Here is a 27,165-nt window from a genome sequence, read left to right on the forward strand (position 1 = left end):
TTCTGTTTTGATCTTTTACTGTTCCTGCTCGAATAGTGGCCAGGAGATGTTTCAGGAAGGATTTGTAAGCGCTCAAGTATACGGCCTGGCACTGCTTTATGGCATGATCTTAAGATGCATACATAGATAGTTGAGGAGGCAGAGCACTCACATGAAGCCAAGCCCTAACTGTTTCATGAAGTGGCACACAAAAAAGGGATATGATTTCAGATTCTTCATCCCCTTCCGCAGATGACTTAAGAACATTTTATGAGATTTATGAGATCATAAATACCTTTCATTTGCTTCTAATTTGTCTCTCTTTTGGGGAAAAAAAATGAATCCTTATCATGTGAATGCCAATGCTGCAACCTCAAGTTCACTGGAGGCAGCAGAGAAAGGCTAGTAGATGCCCTGCACTTATTTCAGCAAGTAAGTTAATAAAATAATTCTTTTCTGCTTAAGCCAGCAAAACCCGAGCCTTTTTCATATTTTACAAAAAGCAACTTCTGTCTTCCCTTAACTCTCCTTTGGTTTGTTTTTTTTTAACAGCAACATGATTAACATTCTCATTTCATACAGCTCCTTCAGGAGGTTGTTTCTATCCTTAGCTTTGAAGAAACACACAGGAAAATGTTACAAGTGCAAGCAGGGACATTCTCTTCCTGCCTGAAACATGAGGATCCAGACAGTTCTTGTCCTCATCACATTTTCTGAAGGGTCTATGTGCCTTTCCACCAATGCAGTACCATCTGAGCAGGGCCAAGATGAGTGGATGGTGCAGCCCAACATGAAATACACACACTTGCAGGAAATTCAAAATGGTAACAGAGATCTGCGTTCTGGAGAAAATACTCATACATAATTCCACGAATCCATCTACTGCATTCCTCAGGCTTGTATTTTTCACTCTGAAAAGCATGAATTGGACAGAAAACCAGGGAGAGATGAGGCACTTTCTGACATGTGGACATTATCTTTTCTTATGGCAAATCCATTAGGGTTTTGAATCAGTCTTACACTTTGATTTGCTGATCACAGTGCATGAGAAACCTGCTATTCACTGCAATCATCTGAATAAAGGTCTACATTCTGTCTTCCACGATCATATATTGTAAAGTGGTGAGATTTTTCACACAACTTGACACATACGTTACATTTTAAGTCATCTCTCAGCTCAAAAGTTTGCTTTCCTTTTTCCTTCAGGACCTTAGCTTCACTTATTTTTAAATGAATCAATCTCCTTATATTTTTCTATTGATCATGTTTGTGGGTCGGATTCTGCTGTTTGGAGATACACACATACAATATTTTTGTTAAGATACTGAGGTTGAATTTGCTGTAGATTTCCTCCATCACCTTGGAAACCAGTCTTCTTCTTTCCTCAAACTCCAGGCTCCACCTTCCCCAACACACAGATAAATTTTATCTCTGACAAAATTTTGTCTCTGACAAAATTCAGTGATAAAATCACATATCTACATATGTCCATAAAACCTGATTGATTTCTGAGCTTGGTATTGTTTTTACTATTTCCAGAGTAGAAGGAAAAGATCATTCTCAAGTTACAAGCCACTAAAGACAAAATTCGTGTGCATAATGCCCTGAGAATGAGGCAGTGCTTTGTCAAGAAACACAAGCATGAGCTGAGCCAGCACAAGTATAAATGTCACTCTGAATTACAGCCTGCTTTTATATAGCATCAGCTGGAGCCTCCAGCACGGGGTGCAAAGTTTTTTCCTGAGACTGGATGTCAATTCATAGGTCCTATCTGATGAAACTGCTTGTGCAGCCCATCTGAGCCATGCATGATCGTGCTCTTGGCCACTGACCTCAGTCCAGCAGCTTACATCAAATGTTTAAGTAAACATGCAATGACAGAAATGCACAAGGTGCCACTTTTCAGATCTTAGGCTGCAAAAAATCTTGTTTGAAGGAAGAGAGAGAGGCCAGAGGGACATGACTACAAAAGCACCTTCCTTCCCTTTTGGGGTGGTTGCTATTTAGAAAGGGAAAATGCGTAGTACTGCACAGCTGAAGAAACAGCATGACATTTATTTTGTATAGCAACTTGTATAAAAGCTGCTGAGCCCTTTATGGAATTAATTATCTGAAATACACAATTTCTGCCCAAATAAAGAGAAATGGTGGTGGGTAGCAAACACTAGAAAAACTTCACTTGGCTGAGATTCTGCAAAACCCAGTTCAGGATTCAGTTGAAATCTCAGTTCCGTTTCAAAGCAGACAGAGGTAGAGCTTTTCTTTGGGTTCAGGTGATTTAAAGAATACTGAAGAATATTGTTTAAAAAAAAAAAGAAAGCAAAAAACCCACAACAAAATCCCCCCACTCCAGAAGCATTTCCTAAGTATACTTAAGGGAAAAAAATAAGGTAGATTCCATCCGTACAGTTGAAAAGGACGAGAGAGGAAAGGAACCTAATTTATTTACTTGTCCCTGAATTAGAGGACTAAAATCTGCATTCCATGCCCTCTCCTCTGTGTTACAGGTACCTCGCAGCTCCCTGTAGACCTTATCTTAAGGGGTAACAGACACTAACAGGCAGCCCTCCTCTCCCTTGTAGTTCTAGTCAGTCACAGCAGGATGGGGGCACGGAGGATGAAACAAAGGACAGCATGAGGCCTCAAAAAGGAAGAGCTGGCCATAGTGGGGGCAGACACTTCAGTCTGTTCTGGTGGACCCAGCCACAGGAGAAATCCTGTTCATGTGCAACTGCCCAGTGGCCAGAGAACCCCTAGGTGTGCGTGAAGCTGAGGAACAAGACTGCACACACTGGAACACTTGGGAATGAAAGCTTTTAACGAAGGGCAATAAACATGCAGGAAAAAGAAGAGGTGGAGGAACAGAGCCTTGAGCCTGCAGACTGAAATTATGTGTTCAGTCAAGCTGCCAAAGAAAAAAGCGTAGTTGGTGTTTTTAATTCTGGGAAAGAGGGAGACTTTTTCCAGGCTGGAGAAGCACCGTGAGCTGCTGCAGCTGATTAACAGTGCCACCAGCCGGCCTGCTGGAAGAGGGCCAGTTTGAGAGACTGGGGAAAACAAGGTACATCCACTCACCACCTCTTGCCCCTCCAAGTCCTCACAGTCGGACTCTGATCCTGCAGGCACTTTGCCAAATGCAGAGGGGGCTGTTCCTGGCAACAGCTGCAAGAAAGGTCTTACCCACAGAGGTGCTGCACAGCACTGACTGCCCTCAGCTCCAGCAGGGTCAAAGAAGGTAACAAATCCTGTGGGGTTGTCTGCTACAGCAAGAGTGAACGATAGAGCATACAGCTCAGGAGGGCTTCTCCTCGTGTGGAGCACACCAGTCAGCATGATGAGCCATGGCAGGCCTGGAACTATTAAATAACCAGATGGTGCCACAGAGGCAGTGCAAATGCAGCCAGTGAGATGTATGTTGGCAATGAGATAGTTAGGGACATACTTTAGGGGTGATTTCCTATTGGAAGATGAACTTTAAATTGAATTAAGTTTGGCACCTCACAGTCTCCCTGGTCACGGCACTTGTTAGGAGAGCTACTATTGCCTGGTTGTACAAAAACACCCTAAAGTATGTTGGCTAAAGCCAACAGTGTCAACAATTTGAAAAACAGGAAAGTTCTCTTGCAGTAGAGCAAAGCCAACATCAAAAACTCTGCACTCAAAAGTGAATCAAAGGGTCATGGAACCTTTCACACAGTTTTTTAGACAGCAGTAAGGAACCGGTTTTGCCCAACAGCTGCAACAAAAAACTGTGTAATGAAATAAGAGTTGTGGGAGAAGGAAAGGTATCATTTATAGTCAGTCTCAAATTTTGGCAGCCTTACACACCTTTGCCGAGGATACTGGTCAGCAATTTGCTTGATTTTAACCACATGATTAGGTAGCTAAATTTTATATTTGAACGAATGCAAGTCAAATGGATTTCTGAGAAGAGTATAAGCAGTTTATCCTGTGTGGTTGTCATACAGCTGACAGGTTCCTTTCTGCTGACTTATATGTGGACATGCAGACTGAATGCCAGATAACCACTAAAAAGCTGATTGAAAAGAGGTACAGTGAGACAAGGTATGAAATTTGAGAGGGAGGGAGGAGACAGGGAAATACAGCCAAACAATACTGTGTTCCAAGCGCTAACAGTAACTTAATGTAAGGGATAACAATGGACCATCAGTTAAAAGTTTAATTTTCCATCTCCAAACCAGATCTGGGATTGAGCCAACATCCTTCCTCTCTGGACTCTGAAGCTAGAGGGAGTCTCATTCCACTCCAGAGCCACTGACAATATGCAAATATTGGGGGGCCAGTCATGGCAGAGAGGTACAGGTGTGAATAATGGCTGTGCAAGCCATGTTTCTGACGTGAATGCACATGGACTGCCTGAGTGATGGTCACTTTTTGCACATGTTCTTGGTGAAATTAACTGCATCTTCATGGCTTTGAGACTGTTGTTGAAGATGAATATGGCTGTGAAGCAGAGGAGGAACTTTTATTCCTAGAGAAGTAGTATCTAATAAAGTGTCAAGGAAATGCTGTGAAGTGTCAACAAATACCAGACAACATGTCCACTAACAGACTCACCAAGGAAGAGAGTGAAAATGCTCTGAATACTTTTGTCTTTGTTTCAGGTTTTCAGTTTCACAGAATTGCTGACAGCGTCAGTACGGCAAATGCACGTCTTCCAAGAGAAGTGACAAAACAGAGCCTCCTTGTAAACCTGCTTCCTTTCCTGGAAGGTGAAAGCCTTCCTAAGCCTGTCCTAACACACCAACTTTCATCATGCTCAGCCAAGGAAGCAGGCTATCACTTGTTTGGAACACTGTAATGTTTTTTTATATTCTCACTTTTGCTGCTTTCTGAGTCACTTCCGTTAATCTGAAATTCCAGTCATGTCCCCCACAGATGTGGCATATACAGGTAAGTCCATGCTGTCAACAGAAGACTAGCACCTGGCTCTAACAAATTCTGACAGGCATGCTGAATCACACTCATCTGTCATTAAAATGCTAAGTCTTTGGTGTGGAATGAGTACCTGGATGCTGTCAGGAATGCTGGATGCTGACAGCAAAGTCAAAGAAACCAGGTTTTTAGCTGCACTTTGGCATCTGTGCCTTGCCTTGCCTCCTTGCTTTGCATTCACCAAGCTATTTAGAGGATCATTTCAGTACTAGATGGTGAACAGAATGAGACACACCCTAAAAGGATACATAAGAGTGGGCACACCCCGTGCCGCCAGGTGCTTTCGGATGAGCCGCTCGGTGCCGTACCAGTTGAAGCCTTTTGTTGCATACCCGATCCGTGGAAGATGCACTGTTGCTGAGAAGGAGGGAACAGAGTGCACACTCTTCAGGAGAAGATACACAAACAGAAAGCAATCTAGAAAAAGACTTCAAGCTACCCAACAAGAACAGAAGAAATATTTTTGAGCGACATATCTGCTATGGAGATCTCACTTCACTTTAGAAAAAACAGCAGAGGTGGAAATTGGTCATCATCTTTACGTGCAACCACACATGTATGGATTCGCTGTTCTACTGCACAGACACTTACCATTCCTTTTCTTGGCTGCTGAATAAATCTTCTTCAGGCCCTTTTCCAAAGCTGACAGCTTAATGCCAGACAAGTTGTTGGACCGATCCCGGTGCTGAGCTACAATTAAGGCCAGCTAAGGAAAAAAAATCAAAAATTGAAATGGAATCTATATACAGTACTAAGAGACATAGTGTTGGAAAGCTGCATTACTAACTTTTAGCTTTAATAAATGAGGAAAAGAACTCATTATCTCTAATATTTAACTGCAACTTAGCCATGTTCAGTAATTAGTGCCATTATTATTATGAAAAAGACATAAGGTTCATTTCACCCAGCTTCAAAAACATATGGAGAGAGCAAAACAGAAAAAGAACTCATTCTCACCAAATCTTGTCCTTTTTTCCGGGACTTTTTATCATCAATAGGGAATAGCAGGGTTCCTCCTAACTCCAGGTCTGTCCAGGAAAAAGAACATTACAACAATAAAAAATCAGTCCCCACGAGTAAACAGGCAGTCAATGCAGCAATGATTCCACGGTCACATTCTGTATTATTCTCTGAGACTGTATCTCCTCATGATGGTTTTAGCAGTCAGATCCTTTGCCCAGGGAAGCACAACAAATGTTTTCCCCCCAAGCCACACAGTGGCATACACACTTCCTAGTTAAAGACAACAAATGGAAAGAGAGACACTGAAATGAGAAGAAAGCATTTCCCAGAAGATGAGAAAGACCAACAGGTCCACCTTATAGCTAGATGTTCATCCCTAACCAGCTGCAGGTATCTCAAAACTGTTAATACATGCTCAGGAAAAGATTAGTGCTCAGAGGGAAGCAAAGGCTCAGCTGAGTATTGCCTCAGGTGCCCTTCACCCTTCTTAAAAGCACGTTGACAGAAGATGCAGTGCTCTGTCTTACACAGTGAAAACCATTCTGTGAGTAATGTACAAGTCTGGGTTTTTTCCCTTTTTTTATGACTTGCAGGATGGATTGGAATGATCAACCTCTACACAGAGTTCTCACACTCCAAACAAGTCAAGTCAAAGCACCCGCTGAAGTACTACTTTCGGAGCTGGGATGCACACATCTAGAGAAAAACACATGAGTATCGAGGTATCCAGGCACCTCACTCCTCCAGTGTCAGTGGGGTTTAAGCTCTTTAAGTACCTTGGCCTCAGGTCATATTTTAATCTCTTACCTTTCATCTTTCCTGCCATCTCATATATATTCCTTGGCTGATCAGAACGAGCCTCTAGAGCAGTGAATAAACCACCCCTTCCCCAGCGGCCGGAGTCATCTAGAATGAAATGACAAGTTAGGCTCCTTTTAGAAGTGAGGTTGGAGACCACCTCTCCAGGAGAGGCAGCTGCTCTGTACACAGGCAACAAGTGATTATCAAAACCAGATATGGGAACTACACACAGACTTAAGCCAGCCACTATCAGATAAACCTCAGCCCTTGAGAAAAACAAACTTGTCACAGTTCCCTGAAAAGCTCTGCAGAAAAATTCCTTACCGTCCATCGAGAATGCAGAAACAAGCACTAACCATAGCACTGAGCATATAAACCTGACACTATCCTCACATATATACATATAGGTACACAAAGCATGCATGCAGTATATCCCCAGATTGGTGCCTTGGGCTTCTCACACTAGGTGCTTGCAGTCTTTCACTTTACTTGGCATTTTCACTTCAAACATGAGGTTTTGTGCACAGTGTAACCCAAGCCAAAGCAGATGATGATGTTCTGCTATAGCCCTGGCCAGACAGCAGCTCCAACACAGCTTCAGGAGAAATTCCGTAATGTGACTTTATCTCCCTCAGCTTTAGTGTCTTAAAACAGGGTCTTAAATTAGGAGACTAGCCTAGAGCCTCTGTACTGTCAGTGTTGAGAGACAAGGACCAAGGAAGTCTGACCTCAGCCTCTGGAAGTGTTTGTCTCTCTCTGCTGACCGGAAAAAGATGATGAATTTCAGTATTTCAGTTTGATCCCTACAGCTCCTACAGGATAAACAAAAGGCCCTGCTCTCAGGAGATGTCATCATTTAGCCACAGATATAAAATTTCAAGCCTTACAGGCACCTTTGAAGAGGTTTTCCCATAAATCCACAATGGGGTAAACATTGCACACCTTGCTAGTACTTGTGTGGGTTGTACATGCTGGATTAGAGGCTGTATTGCCTCTGCACCACTTGAGATTAAGTCAGACTCAAATCCAAAGTATTTCAGAATTAGAAATTATTGAGCCAGTAGGGACAATTCAGCTCCCTTGCTCACCCCACCCAACAATACTTCTGTTGTTCACAAGTCCCACCTAGGCAATGGACAATGATGGCATCTTCCTCTTCTGCTTGAGGGTGGGTTACATCTCCCACGACGTACTTGATATAGTTCTGGTCTGCATCTTTGTAATCTAAATCCACATTCTGCCCCAACTCATCCTCCTCAAACTCTTCCTCAGAGCCACTTTCCTCTGAAGGAAGGCAGGTAGATGTGTAATGATTGGCCTCCCACCAGGCCATCCTGAAACCAAACAAGAGAAGAGGATGTTCAATGAAAATCAAAGGTGGAGGCACACAGCTTGGTTTAAATCATTGCAGTGAAACACAGGAGACCTAGACCTGCATTCCCTCTGCTCCCTCCCCTACTTTAGGCCAGAACAAGTTACCACAGTTCTTATCTATGATATTAAGAGCCACATGCCAATGTGATAAGCCAATTGCAGGCATGGAAAAAGTGAGCATATAACAAAGGGCAAGGAGCTACTTGGAGTGGTGAAAAGGAAGAACACCTGGGAAACAAGAAGGAGGAAGTTAAGACATGTGCCAGAGAGTCACAGATGTCAGACCAATTTGTAGGGGCCAACTGTGATATTTCAGAAAGCTTCTCCCAAGCGCTCGTTGATTGTACAGTCAGACATGGGGCTCTTATTCAGGCCTCTCTCCATGAATTAGAGTAGATGTGAAGTCAGGCAGCATATTCAGGAGGAAAGAGCCCTTGCTAGGGACTCGAGCCATTTTTCCACCTTCACATCCCCATGTTGTGCACTTTGAGCATATTATTTTCGTCAGTCGGACACACATTTCTAGAGTATAGTGCAACAGACATCAGTTCACAAGTAGTAGATGCAGCACAAACCATACTTTTTCTTGTGTTCTGCCTCTGCTTTTGCTGCCTTCTTTTCCTCCATGAGCCTTGCTCTCTTTGCTGCTGCTTCTTGGCGCTTCTTCCTCCGAGCCTCCAGCTCCTCTTCACTCAGCAGGTGCTTCCTCCTGGCTGACTGTTCCCGTAGGCCTGTGAGAAGGGCCTGGAGAAAGAAAGACATATCACAGAAAAAAACTGCTCTTCTTAAAATCATGCCTGATGCCCTCCTTAACCTACATTCTTTTCCCATTTGTTTACTTGTCCCCAAGTCTTAATCATCAGATCTCAATTGTCACATAATATGTGGGTTTGTGACCTGAGTTTGTATGAGTGCCCTGTACAGCATATCTCAGATCTGTCAGCAGAACTGCTGAATTGTCAAGCCCCGATTCCAGAGCCAACTTTAGTACATTTACATCCAAATCTTTTAACATGCCTTCTGCAAGCTGTAGGTAAAAAGAGAAAACTGCCAAGTTTCATCTTCCACAAGCAAATGAAAGAGCATCGTGTGCCTTGTCACATCTGCCTTACGTTTGCTTTGTTCCGAAGAGCTCTCCCTTCCTTACTGGTCTCTTCAATCAATGTTTTCTGAAGATCCAAGAGCTGATCAAATGCTTTTTTGTCTTCTCTGCTGGGTTCTTTTGAATAATCTTTGCCTTCATACACGTACATGTGATCTTTAAAAAATAATTTAAAAGTGTGAAAGGGAACTGAAACCTACTAACACCTAAAATGTACAGTGAGATCAAAAAAAAATTTGGCTCTTCTGTGACATTGTTCTACCCTCAGCAGAAAAAGTTCTTCACTCTCATAATTTTCTGGTATGACCAGAGTCAGCATCATGTAGAAACAAGAGAATCAAGATTTGCTTCCTTAGACAAAAGCTTTTCATTTTAGATGTTTAGACTGGCAAGGAACCTTTTGTCTTATTTCAGTCAATTAATTATTTTAAATTGTGGTTCCATTGCTGTTCTCTTTGGTCATTCCATCTCTGCCAGTGGAGAGTTCATTTAGCTCTGCTGTGTAGTTACAGGCAGCTCTTGTAAAGGGACAGCAAATCTTTGCTTTTGAGTTCCCCAATGAAATGAAAGCAAGGAACTCTGGCAGCCCAGGGTTGCTGCCCACCACGTGAGTTATTTTCCCAACACCTATTACACAGTGTGGTACCACTGCTCCTCTTTTAAGTCACCACCAGAAAATACCACTCTTTGCTAACTCTCAGGAAATAATTACTCGTTGCCAGCAACTGCTCTGGATGGACAATAACTATCCTGCAGGGCCACATTTTAACTTCAGTCACAAATCTATATTTAAGTGCTACTGTGTACCCAGACAAAAATTCAGTCTTTCTCTGGGAAAGAAAGCACTCGTAGAGGGAAGCATCCTTAGAATTTATTTTCATCTAGTATGGGGCTATGAAAAATTAACCAAAATTGGGTGACATTTGGGCTGGAGAGCAGGGTTCTGAAGACAGAGCAGGTTTGTTTTAGTTGTATAGAATCCATGACTCTGCATTTCTTATCTCACCTTTTGGATTTTCATAGCCAATAATCTTTTATTTGGAGATACAAAATGAAACACCTGCTATATAGCCTTTCTTTAAGTTACTATTACATCTCCAAAACTGTAGATCTATCTTAATGGTTCTCTGTGGGAAAAGCAGTAGGTACAATATGAGTATTTACCCATTTCTCAGGAATTTCCATCTGAGGTACTAAAATATGAAAAGGAATTCAACTCCCAGCCACCAAAACTGGGCAAATATTGTTAACATTACCTTACAAACAGGCAAATAAGGACACCAAAAAGAACAAAAATACACATAGAGACTCAGAAATAAAGTTTGTGGATAGGCCACAAACAAAATCCAAGTAACTTAATTACAATTCTGCTTTTCTTCTTCTTGCCTGAAAAATGCAACCCCTACCTGGGAAGCCTTCTCTATCAGCACTCAAATGACACAGCTGTTGAGATTCTTAACTTACTCTCTGTATCCTCTTCTTCATTCTCTTCCTTTTGTGGCAGCACAATGTCCATTATCCACTGCCCTCCTTTTGTCTCTCCAAGGATGTTTTCTAGCTCCACATCCTGTATAGTACTTCCCTCAGAGGAGAGCAATTTATCCAGGCCAAATTTCAAGATTTCACTCAGCTTTAACAAAGAGAAGGGGAAGTTTAGTATTATTATCCTCTAATTCCATGTCAATCCCAGTGTCTTGAACTTCTCAGGCTTCAATGCAAAGGATGTACGAGTGGAGGAACATAAGCTTTAAGGCTGCCTATCAAAATACTTATGCTTTAACACGCCCCATTCTCCCAACACCTGATGGGACAAGCCCCAGCAACATACCTCCTTCAATCTTAACTCATCCAGACTTGAACAGTCGTTTTTCTTCAGGGCTAAATGACAAAACAGCACTGTACTGACTGCATTCAAGCAGCTTTCTTCATAGCCAGAAAGGCCAGCTTTGTTTTTGCCCCCAAACCCTTTAAAACAAAAGCCTAAATACCATAAAAATCCAGGGGGAGAAAAATATCAGCATGGAATTTCCTATGGGCTCAGTTCCACTTCTCCCACAGAAACTGTAATTGCTGAGATACATACTAATGGGGCGGGGAGGGGAGGCAGAGGGGGAAGGATACACTAAATCCAAACCTCTTCTAGGTTTAGCTGCACACAGGGGTTATATTCCCTTAAATGTCACTTTGCTTGAGATTTTCAAGCCAGATTCTCAGCACAAACCTCAGCTTTCAGGTCAGAATTATAAATCATGCCCCGACTCCTGAGACACTGTATTTGCCAAGAGGTCAAAAGAAGGTTGACCAAGTTTCAGACTAGCAATCAAAAGCTGACTAGGTTATCAGCTGACTTCTGATCAGCTCTGTTTGTGAGAGAAAAGCACCAGAGACAGATCAGTTCTAGAAACAATGAGTCAGCTTCCACTTTTTATAATTTCCACTAATTATAATTAAAAAAACAAGACAAAGAAAGGTTCTGTCTTCCCCTCTTCTCCAAACCAACACACCCTTTTCCCACAATGAATGCACTTCAAAATTGCAAAAACTGTCTTCAAACATCAGATGTTGTCTGCACCTGGGATGTCATTTTGATTCCTACGTACAAAAGCTGTCACGTCAACGCACAACTGTTTGAAGAGGTTCAAATCCAACGTAAACACAGAAACATTCTGGGACATTTCTCAGGTGGTCACTGGAGTCAGATTGGGGATACAACTCTGGTTTACCTGTAACTCTGCTGCTCCCTGAGGCTTGGGCGCTCCCAGAGCAAACTGCCCCCCTTCTACAACGGCGTTGGTCAGGCGGAGCTTAGAGGCAGCTCTGCGGTAGATTATTTCTTCAACTGTATCTCGCCCGATCAAACGGATAATTTTTACAGGCCTTGAAAAGTTTAAGGAAATTCTAATTACTTACTGTGTTTTGAGGTGCACTCAGCTATTTACTATCCCCTCACCCACTCCTTTGGTAGGTAAAGAAGGCAGGAAGAAAATGAACAAAAATAATCAGCAGAAATGTGATGCTGATACAATTCTGCTTGACACAGGAGAAATGCTCACTGCAAAAGTGCAGGCAAACCTCCAGCCTCCATCTCCTACTCCAGCTTTACAAAGTTCCCACCCTGGATACATGACAGGGACACGGCTGTATGAGGCTGCAGCTGGAAAATGAAGACACAAAATCTTCTCTGCTCCCCTTTGATCTTCAATCTACCCTTATACTTTAACCTTCCATTGCCTATGGAAAGGGAAAGTAATACTGAGAGGCCAAGAGAGTCAGCAACCAAACCACAAATTTTGCCATTTCTCACCTGTGCTGCCCAATCCGGTGAGCTCTTGCTATTGCTTGCAAGTCATTTTGTGGGTTAAAATCACTATCAGTAAAAATAACTGTATCTGCTGCTGTCAGATTCATGCCAACTCCACCTACAAACAAAAGAAGAAGGTCATAAAATATGTTACCAACAGAAAATAAAGGAGAAGCTGGAGAATTTATGCTATGCAAAGTTCTGTCAGATCTGATCAACTGTAGCTAATTCAATCCATCTCTCAAACCCAAATCTAAGTCTCATAAGGATCTAAACAGATGGGTAAGCCTTCCATTTCCAGCTTTCTGCAACAGCCCAAAAAAGAAGCTGTACAATGCAATGTAATCAAAAACCATAGAGTCTGAGTGAACCAATGCAAAGGAGACTGATTGTCAAGGACTGATGAACATAGACATTACTCTTCTGCTGGCAGGCAGATTATCCCAGCAAGGACTGGCTTCTCTGAAGCCACAAGAAACTGCCCAAGTCATGACTTGGCTGCAGCACAGAACCAGCTGTAAACACACCACTGAAACAGTAGGAAACGCCAAGCCAAACTACACAATAACCAGAGCCCAGGTGTCTGTATGACTTAAAGGTTTTGAGCTTAGAACTTGGGCTCTCATGAAATAAAAAGATAAAAAACCCAGTTAATTTTGCATTTTTAAATACCTCTACTGTGACCACATACTGTAGTTAAAGAGGGGACGGACTGCTGCCTTACATTTCACCCAGCTCATGACAAGACACCTCCACTGTAATCAGAATATCCCTGCTAGTGGAGACAGTCATGCACCTGAGAATCTCTGTCCATAATAAAAGAGCAATGGCAGTACTGTTAGCACACCTCTTCCCAGCTGAATACAAGATGCTTTGGCCAGACATAGCAGTGTGCAGTAAAAAACAACTCTAAGTCTGGCTGGCATGTGAGGGAGAGTTCAGGCACTGTGGTGAGAGACACACACACTCCTGACATGCACTACTAGGGTCTTCCCTTCACTATTCCTGTGTGCTCCCCTCAGTGCACTGTGGTGTCATTGGAGCCAGGCTCATCAAGAAAAGTCAAACCAGAAGCCCGAAGGAAGACTTGGCTCCAGTTTGATGTTTGAGACCAAGCAGTGTGGATTCCTCCTCTGGAGACAAGCAGAAGCCTGGCTCTATGCTTGTTTGAACAGAGAGACAGGGAGGTTTGAAACGGTGTAGAAGACACAGATCTGCCCAGGGAGCGAAGAGGGGAAGAAGCACAGATGGCAGTCCCATGGAGTTCTCTGCAGCCTCAGGATGGTAAAAGACTCTTGCTTCAGTCTGTCTGCCAGCTAAAGAGCATGTCCATGTTCAGCAAACTTGAGAAGCATTCCACCAACTTACTTAAAGGAAGTCTGTTCCTGCCTAAAGTCTGATGCTTGCAGAAATAAAAAGCTAGTGAGATTCCTTAAGCTCAAACTGGCACAGAGACAGGCATTATGGAACTTGGAATAAAATAAACTCAAGAGGCTGCAATATGAAAAGGATCTTGCCATCAGCTGCCAAAAGGAAAGCAGAGAAACCAGATGTCCTAGATGAGAGACCCAAGTTCAGGATGTGTCCTGTCTCCCCCAAAAATCCCCCACACGAACAGGCTCTGCAGGATTCAGAATTCCCTGAAACCTTGACAGAAAGAATAAAATAAAGAGTGCAGATGCAAGATGGGTTGTTTGTCTCTCCTTACTTACCTGCTCTGGTGCTCAACAGGAAGATAAATATGGGCTGTTGACCAAAGTTCTTGATGGCCAGGTGTCTCTCCTCACCCCTAACAGAGCCGTCCAGCCGCTCATAGCTGTAGCCTTTCCAAACAAACAACATGAATTGTTGTTTCATGTTTCTGAAATTTCGCCTTTGCTTTTACCCTCTTACCTCATTCTCTATTGTCTCATTGCTCTCCTGAATCTTTTTGTGCCAAATCCTTCTGACTTGGTTCTCATTTCATTGCCTCCTTCTTTTTTTCCCAGTTAAACCTCGTATAAACTGAGGTAACAACCCTGACTTCCAGATTGACTGGTAAAGAGTAATTTAGCTGAGTCTGAAGCAGAGACTCATAGCATTTAATTTACTGCTTGGAAACACAACAGGAAAATTCAGAGCCCAAGTAAAAGAACATTAGCACACAGTCCCATTTCAAACTATGCTGTGCTGGCTGTCGGCCCCACAAAGCAGGCCAACAACCATCAGATCCTCCTTATCCAAACTCCCACGGCCTTCAGTGTGTGCTTTCCTGTGAGCAACCAGTATGGGATATGGCACTACATTTGGCTTTATCCTACATTATTAGTCGTCCAAAACCATAAACACCAAACAAAAGCCTCTTTCATGGGAAATCCTAAGTAGGCATGGAGCCATGTGGATTGAAACAAAAGAGAATGTCCCAAGAACACTTTGCTAACCTTGCCAAAAACGGTCTGATCCAACCTGCCCTCACAGACATGTTGGGGCCCCACTGTCAACAACAGTTTTAATCAAAAATTAATTTCCTGGTATAACTGTGGCTCAGTTTGAGTTTTGTGCTGGACAAAGTGAATCTAGAGCAAGCCTATTGCCTTTACTGCAATTGCTTCAGGACACAGATACACAATTGAACATAAGTATATAATGAAACATTGCTACCCTTCCATTTGTTAGCTCCATTTTATCAAGGCACAAAAGATGAAGCTACTTTGAAGAACAACACTTAACTGCCAGGTCATTTCAGGAAGCTGGTAACAGCAAAGAGTTGAACTCAAGACCCTCCACCACACAGAGCCACTGCAGGAATAGGGTCCCTATCTACAAAGAACTGATAAATTTTCATCACATTCCTTTCTCCATCCCAGACAGATCAACCAAAATCACAGGAACAATATCTGGCAGAGACCATTAGGATAAGCCCTCTCCTATCAAACTGTGCAGAACATACCTCTGTAGTCCATGTAGTCCTGCAGGATATCGAGCAGTTGAGTCATCTGAGAAAAGAGCAACACACGGTGGCCACTGCAAGAAGAACATGAGACCCTGTGGTCCTCAGCATACTGTGTCAGCATTTCACAGTGTGCTGGGGGGGATCACAACAGCCTAACCAGCCATTATTAGTCACTGTTACACAGCACGGCTCACCACCTCTGTACACAAAGCCTCCCAGAATCACAGCCCATTCCTTCACCACATTTTCAGCTCCACATCTAAATGCAATCAGTTATGCTTTATCTGCTGTCATCATTTGCCCTGTCCAGCGTGTGGAGTCACAGAGAAGTAATAAGGCTCAGGCACTGTTCTGCTGCTGGTTGGATACAGGCTGGTGAGGAACCAAAGGAGCCTGTCTAAAAGGACCCTCAGCTTCAGCCTAGCATGATGAGGTCTTTCTCACCATGTGACTGCTCTCAAATCACACACTACAATGCATCTGAAATACTGGGAAAATGTAGTATTAGCATCTCTGTGACAGCAGAACATTTCCTTCTCCAGCAAATGACCCCCCAAAGATCAAACTCTACCTAAAAAGTGTGTAAGAAATCAACTCTCCTCCCTCCCAGCCCTAGGCATCAGACACTGCTCCTTTTAAATCAGACTTTGCCATAGAGCAGAACACAGACATTTTCAAGTCCAGAATTTGCACAGGGCTGGTCCTGCAGCAAAGACATTCAGTGGAGAGACAGCCACTCACAAGGTGCTACACAGCAGGACAAAGACAACAAAATCACATCAGAACTTCACAAGGGCTGTTGAAGCTCTGTCCTTCGGTCTTTGGGTTCCAGGTTCTGAATAGAGCACAACACAAGGGGTTCTGAACGTCAATCCCAAGACACCTCAAGTTTCAGCTTATTCTTGGGTTTTTCTTTGTCACATTTGCCATGGATTCTGCCTCCCAGGCTGATGCAGGCATGCTAGCACAAGGCAACTCAACTGAGGCATTCGAAATCACTCTCAGGAAACCCACAGTCAAAGTGGATATGCTGAATACCAAGTCACATTGGTTATCATCCCAGGTTCTCAAATACGGCAAATATGAGAACATGGGAGAGAGTAGAGTGCTTTGAAAAATGCTTAAAGGTAAGCTACAGAAATCCTCAAGGTTTCTCTACCATCTCCAATACAGCTTTTTTTACTTCTTTCAGGTAGTGAATAATATGCAATAAATAGGTCAGTGCTTGTGTTGTGATGAATAACTGCTCAATCTATGGCTAAATAAGGTAGTTTGCTTTCACAGTTTACTTTTTCTCCCTATGTCAACCCCATCCCAACATGACATACCCAGCATACAAGAATGAAAGGAGTTTATCCAACAAACACATCTTGCCACTGGCTTCAACAATATGGTCTCCAATCTCAAAGGGTTCTGGCTCAACACCTGGAACAGAAAGGAGTTTCAAAAGCAGAGCTAATACTACACAAATAACAATTCTGTGGTGTGTGTCTGCACTGCCACTATTGCTGAGCAGAGCCACGTGATGGTTGCTTCAGAAATGATGGTCCTTCTCTATCTCTAAATGACACCCTCAGTAGTTCATAAAGCATTGTGATTTCTTTGTTTAGGTGAGAGAAGACATACAAATAGAAAGCTGCAGTCAGAAACTCAGACTTCACACAGTCTCCTACTTTATTCATCACTATTGATGAACTGTCATGTGTTGGAACTGGTCACAAACTCACAGCTGCTACTGATTCAAGTACAAGAGTGTTTATTACTTGCTTCTTCTAAGCATTACACTAATAATAGAAAACCACTGTGTAAATCAAGAAAGTTCTTTTTTCTGTTTCGAGAGAGAACAGTGCTTTCCTACCATTGAAGAGGTACGGGTGGGCAACACACTTCCGAAGCTGAATTAAGACATTCTGGAGTGTAACCTTCCTTCCCGTTTCATTTTCAAATGCATCTGGAACAAAGAGCACAGAAAAGAACAGAGCAGAGAAGCCCATGCTGCATTAATGGGTGTGACTGGTAATGTCTTGGTACTAAGCACTGCTCTGAAGTGCTTCAGCACTGGAGTATTTCTCTCTGTGAATCACATCTGAATTTGAATTTCCCATCTCAAGACTAATACATCTGTTTTCATGAATCAAAAAAACTTTCCCTCACACTTTTTGGACAAGCCTTTAGAAATAAAGACACTGATAAACACTACTTTGCCTTGTCAGACTCACTGAACTTTCTGGACTTCCTCAAAAAGGTCACTGTAATTTTTCTAATAGCGAATCATCAAAATTAGTGAAAGAAATTTGGTGCAGTTCATTTGCATTTTCAAAAGAAAAACCCCAAAAACCAGTACACTCAAGATCTCCTGGGCAACCAGAACATTGAGTTGCATTTTCGTGAGGAACAAAAGAAAATGCGTGCACATATGCTGGCTACAGGAGAAGATGAAGGCTCAGATTTCCTGGTGATATTCATGCAAAGTGCTAGAAAGGCCGAGAAGAAGAACAAAGGATCTCCAACTCCCCAGTTTTCATTTCCCTACGACAAATAAGCACTCACAAACCACAATGGTGGTGGGTTGCATTGTCTACATAGCCCTGTAGTTTCCAAAAAACCTCATATCTGCATCCAGTAGGTTGAAATTTGCTTTATGGCATCTGTGCTACTACTGGAAAATTTGTTGAGAACCACGGATCCAAAATTTCTTGTACCACGCTTTTGTTTGAACACAAAAACATGCAATAGGAGCAGGCTCACCTTGTGATAAGTGTTTTTAGTTAGAGACTGGCACAAAGAAGATCCTCAAGCTGACCCTTCCTAACTCTGCAATAGCTGAGCAATAGAACAATACATGTCTCTTATTTTGCCACAAGCTAAAACCAAAAAACCAAGCAGCCCAAATTTGGCATATTTATTCTGTACATATTCTGCAGACCAAAGTAACTTCTGCTTCTTTACAACAGAGCATGCAGGTACAACAGGAATTAGTTTTGTTTTTAAAAATAATTGATAGACTTCAAAATGCTCAAGTTACCTAGATCTTTTGTCAAAATGGCCTTGTAGTACTTCCTCTGCAGAGCCGACATTCCATGGTACAGAACCACTTCCACCTTCTTTGGCAGCTCTGCAGCCACCTCAGACTTGACTCTCCGAAGGAGAAATGGCTGCAGAAGACTGTGCAATTCTTTGGCTATGCAGAGGCAGGGAGAAATTAAAAAAAAAAGAAAAAAGGAAATAAAAAAAAAAAAGAGGAGAATACTGTGTTAAAAGCACAGAATTTATACAATACCTTCACAACAACACTTTCAAAATAAATGTAAAACAAATCTCACATCTATTAGTGAAATTGTTCAAGCCACATTTTACAAACAGAGAAACCAAAACATAGCTGCATACCTGAAACACTTAGGAGCTATATTAAGATAGCTCTTGCCTTAAAAGTAATCACTAGTTTTTTGTGGCTTTGTTTTAAAGCTTGTCACCATTAAAAGAAAGCAAATTAAGAGGACACAACACAGTTGTTTCCTAGTCAAGATAAAAGCTGGTTCTGATTGAAGTACAACATTGCTAGTTACTGACCTGGCTCACTCTCCTTTTCAAGAACTTGGTAATACTCAACAAACTCTTTCACTTGCTCCCTAGGAAAGATGTCAGGCTCAATAAGGCTGAGTAAGGAGTACAGCTCCTGGAGGCTGTTCTGGACTGGAGTGCCTGTGAGTAGCAGGCTGAAGCCTACTGAGAACTGAAAAAACCAGCAATAAAACAAAATTATTAGGAAAAAGTATCTGTAATGAAAGTTTAGTTAATACACAAGTCCACCCACGCCACTCTTAATTTAAAAGATGAGAGGCAGCACAGAACTGCTTGCAGAATACTGCAGAGATTTGCCAAAACCATCCAAACATAAGGTATGGTGGGACAGCCAAACAGCTCCAAACTGACTAGGCTGGCACCAGTGCAAGGAATTCAGTGTAAGCAAAATAAGAACAAAGTGCAAAACTGACTCCATTAAAATGCTCAGATCAATGCAGTCTACGGTCTAAACTGCATACTAGGTGTTAGATAAGGAGGGATAACTGGAAAATGCAGTTGGAATAGGACAGTGAAATGAAACTGTGTCAGACTAAGTTCCATTTCTGTTTGTTGGGTAACTGACAAACACAGCAACATTATCTGGTCCATGTTGCCTACAGTAATCCCCATAAAGAGACTTGGGAAATATGTTTACCTTTGGAAAGATAGAATTTTCTCTCATGTTTGGTAATAGAAAACATGTTAGGAGGAGAGTTAAGGTGAATTGCATCTATTTTTTTGTGATTATAACCAAAGCTCCCAAATTACAGACATCATGGACAAAATGTCCAGACTATATAAGACTTTCAGGAATTCAATAAAAACTCCTATTTTCCAAGGTGCATTGTAGTACATTGTTGCTGATGCCAGCACACACCAAATGCCAATGTTTCACTGCCATAACAAGAAGTGCAGCCTTCACTCAGGCATTTGTGCTGCTCTGGCAGGGCGCTTTGGAAGCTGGAGCAATTCTCCTGATTTCTGTAAACAAGGGTGGCTCCATTAAATGGGACAGTGGAAGTCAGTAGCTCAAGACTTGAGGTCTCATGAGCTAGGCAAGGGTTCCTTCACCCTGCCAGAGCTGGAGATGATCTCTTTTGCTTAGGTCAGCCACACTTCTACTACTGCAGTAGCACAGCTGTAGTTCAGCACCATCTGGCTGTTTTACCTTTTCAAGTATTTCAAATTGTTCCAAGCCCAAACATGAAGCAGAATGAGAGGGAAGCTCCAAATACTGCCCACCTCCATGCAAAGCCAACAAGGCCTTTATCTCTCTGCCACTAAATATGGGAATCAGTTCACCAGCTCTGATGGAAAAGAGTTATGGTTCAGAGCTTAATGCTCTGGGAGCAAACAGAGAATCTAAAAAGGGAAAAGTCTTAAGATACTAGAGGATGGATGAGTTACTTTACCTCAGAAAGTGTCTTGTAAAGCAGAGAATTTTGATTTTTCAGTCTGTGAGCTTCATCTACAACCAAGGCAGCCCAGTTAAAGCTGAACAAACAAAAAACAGCATCTTCAGTTAGGGGCTGACAATTCATTCTTGTAAGCACAAAAAGACTGAAGTAAGTGGTGGCTCTGCTTGGCTCAACTTGAGGTGGGGTCCCACGCCATGAACAACAAGCAAATACCAAAAGTGGGGTAGAATTCACAGGTACTGGTTTTGAAGAACCAACACAACTTTTTAACTATTGCCTGGGTGAGTTTTTTCTGAAATCAAGACTAACAAAATTCACTGGAATTTCTTGCTTCTCTCTCCATCCCCATGACTATCAGGAAAATGACATCAACACAAGTTCATTGAACATTAAAGGAGGCCTCTGATTTGGAAAAAGAGACATGAGATTAGGGCCTAGACCCTGTGCAAAACCCAGCAACTATCATGAGGGCAGTGATGGAAGAGTGATCATGAGGCTTTTGCAAACCACCCAAGACAGGAGCTTCAACTTATTCTGGGTTCATACAGCTCTATGCAGGGTCTCCTCAAGCAGACTGCAGAATCACTGGTGATCCAGGAGATCCACTGGGCTTAACTGAAATTCCACATCTTCTCAACCCTCAGTGTTGGTGCCTCCTTATCACTAGGGTTTCAACTCCTACATCAGAGTCATTTCCAGAGGAGGGAAAGCATGAACCTCCATCTTTTCTTACCAACACGCTTCTCTTCCCAGTGGAATACAACATCTGAAATCCCAGTGACCTACATTCTTCTCACAGCCTTTCTGTTTGCCTCAATTTCCCTCTTTGCTATCAATCTCCCTCTCTGCTATATGGGAATGGTTCTCCATTGCCACAACAGTCAAACGTCATTGCTCTTATTCTATGAGCTCAGGAGCTGAATTGCAGAAGGACTCGGCACGGTGAAGCATTACAGAAGCTCATGTGCAGAGCAGAGTCTGATCCCTCACCTATTCCCTTAGAGCATAGCTCTTGCTCAACTCATTTGTGCTGTTACACTGCTTGTAAGGAGTAGTGCTGGTGAGTCATCTGATAACTCTGACCCACCTCTACAAAGTGCTCCAAATGCTCCTACACAGGACAAGGTACAAATGATTAGCAACCACATTTTTTCAGAAGGAAGACTAAAGGGCAAACCCCTAAATTGGAGTGACGTGTTTTTTATGTTATTTGTTAGCTTTAGAAGTAGGAAATTACTCTGGAACTGACATTTCTGTGATGCTAGGGCTGACTACTTGCTCTCTCTGGGTGCTACCTACCTGGGCTACACTTTAAGATAAACAGAATAATATGCAGCAATGCAGAACATGATATGAAACTGTAAGGACAATACAGTCATGGCTACTTTTCATTAGACCTGGTTTCTACCACGATGTGCAGCACAACCTGCTACTTCCAGCAGTGGCCAAGGACAGATGCTTTGTTGAAAGACAGGAGGGTGCCCACTGTGGGCCTGACTAGTCCTGACAGACAGAAAATGGTGCCACTGGGAGTCACTGGATTTCTGCTTCTACAAAGATACTGAGCCATTCATTATGTATAGCTGCCCCCAGCATTTGTCACAACACCACTGCAAGGCACTGGCACTACTGCTAAGAAAAAAGGAAAATTTCTCCCCATTTCAAGTGCAGATCCAGTACAATTCAGCATGACCATGACAGTACCTCCTACAGGCTGAATTTCAGCTGAATAGTCAGTCTGTCTAAAAGGCATAATGCTTCATAAGCCCTCTACAGTTCTGACTGGAGGCAATGAACTCCAGAATATGGTATTAGCACATTATCAGTGTTACATAATACAGGTCAGTTTCAGTGAATTTTGCAACTAACACCTTTATAACATGAAGCTCTTGAGGATCTTCTCTGCTGGACTGGTACTTAAGGTACTGCTGTAAGTCACTATGTGTCATATTGCTTTGAGTTAACTGGCTTGAAAACTGTCCTTGGGGGAAGTTCAAATATATCTTAGCTGACATTAAAGACTCCTCAGTGAAAGTCGGAAAAGGCAAAGTTCTAATCACAAGCCAAGATCATCCCTGTCTCTTGTGAAACAACACAGAATCTCACACATACAAACATTCACTTAAGAAATCGTTGACAGATATGCAGACTTAAATTTGAAGAAATTAAAACCAGACTCACGACTTTAGAAATGTTGCATCTTTCAGGCAAATCTGCAATGAAAGAAAATGACCTGTGATTTATGATTTAAGTAAATATATCAGGTAAGAAACAGAGCATTTTTTTTGTCTGCTTGCAGACTATGATGAAATGGAGCAGAGTGGAATGAAGGCACTTACTACTTGAGGAAAAAAACATGACAGCTACATGACACCTTCAGCATGTCATGGTTTAACACCACACACCCCCCAACATCGCTCACACTCTGCCCAAGAGGAGGGGGGAAGAGAATTGGAAGGATAAAAGTGAGAAAACTTGTGGGCTGACAACTCATGAACTGGGTGGTACAGAGGAATCAAAAAGGCAAGGAAAACTTGAGCCTCCCTTTTAAGTGACAAAGACATCACATACCTCATATGTTGTCAGGACTGCATGGAAGTGAGAGTCCTTTTTTAGGTTCTCCTGCACTTTGGGTCGCTCTTCCTTGCTGCCTATGTATGTTATGAAAGAAAGACCCGGAGCAAACCTGTTGTTAAGAGAAAGAGCAAAAATAGAGAGCCAAGCTAAGCCTTTCTATGTGTTTATGACCCTGGACCCCCTTATCAAACACAGCCACTATACAGATAAGGAGAATTCCTATCCAAACACCCTACACTCCTGTGAGATGTGTCTGGATCTCAGCTTTTGAATCTCACTCCTTCATGATTTTCACCTCAGGTTGGCACTTCAGCTGCTGGCTCTCATTTGGACAAGTCCTAAATAAACTTGCATTCTTCTTCTAAATAAATATGTATTCTTATTCTTCTGTAAGAGTCCAAGGCAGATGACTGTAAACCAGTCTCATGGCCCAAGTGCTGTTCTGAACTGAAAAAAGTTCATGAGAAGCAGGTGAATGAATACAATTTGCCCAGCTGAGGCCAAAGAATTGGCCTAAATCATACTAAAATAAAGACAAAAGATGTCTGCAGCAAACAGGTCCAAGTCAGGGCCTCAAAAATATATTCTCTCAGTCAAAAAGCAGACAAAACCAGTTCCAGTTGTTGGGACCTCATTTAATGTTCCTCATTTAATCCCACCACTGTTATTTACTAATATTCCTTCTGGAGAGCCACACCGCTGATCTACGAAGGAATGCACTTTCTCCCAACTATTCCAACCCAAAGTCTATCCACATCAGGCCAGCTCACTTCAGAATGTAACCTGGATAACTTCAGATGCTGAGAGACAGCATCGCCCGACAGCCACACAGACAGATTCCTGTTCTAACCTTTAACTTCTTGCCCTCCCTCTTAAAAGGAATCTGTGGGCTCCAGACCACAAATGTACTTATTCTGGGCACAGCAGATGGGCACAGTCACCGCAGTGAGGAAGGGCTGCATGCACAAGTGCGACGTATGTTGCGTGCATACGTGAGCATGCCCCCCAGTTTGGGTCTTACCTTTCATTATAAAGATTCCTGGCTGTCTTCAGCAGATTTTGCCTAAGAGAGGCTGAGCATGGAGGGTTACAAATCAATAAAAAGCAAGGAGCTAGTGGAGGCATTTGGACTGAAAGTCAGCCAATACTATAGGATGGATGGATTAATGTATACCACAGCATTGTAAAGACTATGCACTAACTGCATAGTCTGCATTGATTTGTTGGTTTAGTAGCAGCTTCCCTTTTTACTTTTTATCCCTTTGAAAGGATAAAAAGAAAGTGTTAGAGTGAGCACATTTGAAAACAATCTTTGCAACTGGCTGAGCAATAATATAATAAGCCAGACAATTGTTGAAACTTACCTCTCCAGTTCTTCCTTCCAGTTGCTGAGAACTGACAGAGGACAAAGTATCAGAAATCTCTCTTTGTTGGATAATTTTTTTGTCAAATAAAGAAGTAGAGAAATGGTCTAAAAGGCAAGGAAAATATTTTTTTTTTACAACAAGGGAAGGGTTCAACCCAATAGCCTGATCTTACGTAAGCTGTCTCCTTGTTGAGCTTTGCAGCTAGTTTCCATAGGTTCACTAGCACAAACCAGAGTTAACAGAATATTAAGTGGGATCCAGACAAAAAGGCTTAGATCCTAAAACACTACCTATATGGAGCCCCTTTCCAAAGGCCTTTCTTGCAATATCACAAAACAGGTCTACCACACATCACTTCCTAAAACTACTTGTAATTTAAGACCTATTGAATAAAATCAGCTGAACCAAAGCACAAACAGTCATTTTCCAACAAAACTTAAACCCAGTGAAAAACGTAAAAAAAAAATCCAACAAGCCTCTGAAAAAATTAGACCTATAAATTTTAATCCATGTATTGACAAACATAAAAATCCCCTTGGTGCAGGTGCATCAAAAGGACATTATTTTCCCTGTACTGGCTGTGTACTGTGCCTTCAGCTCTGCACACTATGAATTATGCATTAAGGTGTTTGTATAAAATGACCACACATCTTTTTACAAAACCCTGAAACCTTTTTAGAGTTACTCAGGACTTAACTCAGGACTTGTTTTAAGTGGTTAAGGAGTGAAAGAGACAATGAGCTCTCACTTGAGTATGGAATTCTGAAGGTGGGGGGGAATCATTAGGGTGCTTTTTCTTTTTCATTCTGCAAAAACACTGGGCTAAAACCCCAAAAATTTAAGCAAAGATCATTTTCCAGAAGAAGAAGAAGAAGGAGAAGAAGAAGACACACCTGACAAGTCTTCCCAAGGCCCATCTCATCACCCAGGATACAGCCATGTTGGACTTCATAGCATTTCACCAGCCAGTTTACACCTTCTAATTGATAGGGACGAAGCTTAATGCCTGGGAATAAAAGTGATTTGTTACATTTACACAGTCACCCACAATACACTCTATACACGCACCAGAAACAGGTCCTGCCCAGAACAGGCCTTCCCAAACATCTGCCTTACAGGAAAAGCACAGCACCCTTCAGCAGAGGCTGGTTCACCCTCCTGGAGAGCAAAGACCCCAATGTTATAGCAATTCCATTAAATTAAAGCATATTCAGGAACTTACACACACAGAAATGCCCCAAGCCATTGCAACAGACTGTACAAGGAACCTGATCTAATAATTAGGCTGGTATTATGCTTTTCTACAAGACAGCTTGATTTTCAGCGGCAGTCACTTTTCAAAATATGTAAGTACTAGATCCAGAGACATGCTTTAGGCTACCAGAAATGTTTGTCACAATCTATTATTGTATAATAATAATTTCTCAACAAGCTGTTTCCCAGCTTTACTGTACTTAAAGCTAGGGTAGACCTCAACTATAGGCCCCTGTGACTACTACCACCACTGCAATCTTTATTATGGTGCACAATATGTCAAAACCAACACAAAACATGTTACATAGGAGTTGGCAAGACCTGTCCTTGTACTTGGACTCAAGTGCTGTGTGTTGTGCCATTGCTGTCCTCTCCTTCCTGGGAAAAAGCGCACACTGAGTGCATGAAGTAACTCACCAGCCTGCAGAATACACAAACCCAAACCAGCCCGGGGATTGAGATAAGGACTTCCAGCAGCTAAGGAAAATGTGCGGGCAGGATGGATTGCCCAGGCGTTCCCTTTTAATATCTTACCTTCCAGGCAGCAGAAAGCACTTTAATTCACACTCACCATCAGCCCATTTCAGGACCGCTGAACAGGCCAACCCTTGTTCATGTTGTCCTGAAGCACAGAGCTGTCTGAGGCTGTGCTGAGGCACTAGGGGGGTTAAAGCCGGGCTCAGCCCTGGCCCAAACACCCACCTAACCACAAAGTCAAGGACAGGGACTGCAGCAGCCAGGGAAGGCAAGCATGGAGCGGTGAGCATGCCAGCAATGCCACCTCTGCAGCACTGCAGCTCACTTTGACAGGCCCGGGAGCTGCTTTACTTGCACCTTTATTTATTTTTGGCCTGGGGGCTGTTAAAACAGACCCCAGACAAATACCGCTGAGAGAACTGGGGCTGTTCAAGCCAGAAAAGAGAAGGCTTCGGGGTGACCTAATTGCGGCCTTTCAGTACCTGAAGGGAACGTACAGGAAAGATGGGGCAAGACAATTTACAAGAGCCTGCGGTGACAGGACACGGGGGAATGGGTTCAAATTGAAAGACAGTATGTTTAGATCAGATATTAGGAAAACTTCTTTACTGTGAGGGTGGTGAGGCACTGGAACAGGTGGCCCAGGGAAGTTGCGGATGTCCCATCCGTGGAGGGGTTCCAGGCCAAGTCGGATGGGGCTTTGGGCAACCTGGTCTAGAGGGAGGCGTCCCTGCCCATGGCAGGGGAATTACAACTGGATAATCTTCAAGGTCCCCCTTCCAACCCAAGCCATTCTATGAGCTGGGCAGCACCAGGCAGCGCGGGGCCCTTCCGCCCCCTCCCGCCATCTCTGACAGCACCCACCCCCCTAAGGCTCCCTGCCGACCCTTCCCCCGGGCTCCCCGCTGACCTGTCAGCCCCCACCGGAGCACGTCCGCCTCCTGCACGCCCGGACCCCGGGTCCGGACGCTGCCGGCGCGGCGGAGCGCCTGGAAGAAGCGGGACATGGCGGGATGCCAGTCACCCCCCACGGCCGCGCCGTTCCCGCCGCCTCCCGCCGGCTGCGGGCGGGGCCAGCCCCAGCACCGCCCCGGCAGCGG

The 27,165-nt window shown here is 43.0% G+C and overlaps 1 protein-coding gene across 1 annotated transcript; it reads right to left on the bottom strand.

The window, feature by feature from the left end:
• CHD1L (chromodomain helicase DNA binding protein 1 like) lies at positions 1-27,129 on the bottom strand. Its single transcript, XM_039558752.1, has 23 exons — positions 26,976-27,129; positions 25,228-25,340; positions 24,332-24,438; positions 22,962-23,076; positions 22,572-22,603; positions 20,385-20,466; positions 18,979-19,141; positions 18,434-18,589; positions 17,267-17,359; positions 16,737-16,833; positions 15,406-15,479; positions 14,189-14,299; positions 12,480-12,594; positions 11,899-12,052; positions 10,640-10,805; positions 9,186-9,331; positions 8,654-8,817; positions 7,825-8,033; positions 6,706-6,804; positions 5,893-5,963; positions 5,527-5,641; positions 5,184-5,292; positions 1-4,486 (listed from the first exon to the last, which is right to left on the bottom strand). Exons 1-23 carry the CDS (start codon positions 27,070-27,072, stop codon positions 4,408-4,410), a joined length of 2,667 nt encoding a protein of 888 aa, XP_039414686.1. The 5' UTR covers positions 27,073-27,129; the 3' UTR covers positions 1-4,407.
• Between the last annotated feature and the right edge of the window lie 36 nt (positions 27,130-27,165).

The sequence above is a fragment of the Corvus cornix genome, chromosome 1 (assembly GCF_000738735.6).
Source record: "Corvus cornix cornix isolate S_Up_H32 chromosome 1, ASM73873v5, whole genome shotgun sequence".
Taxonomy (NCBI): Eukaryota; Metazoa; Chordata; class Aves; order Passeriformes; family Corvidae; genus Corvus; species Corvus cornix.

Bases quoted from the DNA above. Each gene is read 5' to 3' on its own strand.
- CHD1L (XM_039558752.1), bottom strand. From the start codon at position 27,072: ATGTCCCGCTTCTTCCAGGCGCTCCGCCGCGCCGGCAGCGTCCGGACC. The intron at 12,595-14,188 runs GTAAGTAAGGAG...TTTTGTTTGTAG, and splicing joins CCTGTTGAGCACCAGAGCAG to GTGGAGTTGGCATGAATCTG. The intron at 10,806-11,898 runs GTAAACCAGAGT...TCTTTGTTAAAG, and splicing joins AGGGAGCAGCAGAGTTACAG to CTGAGTGAAATCTTGAAATT.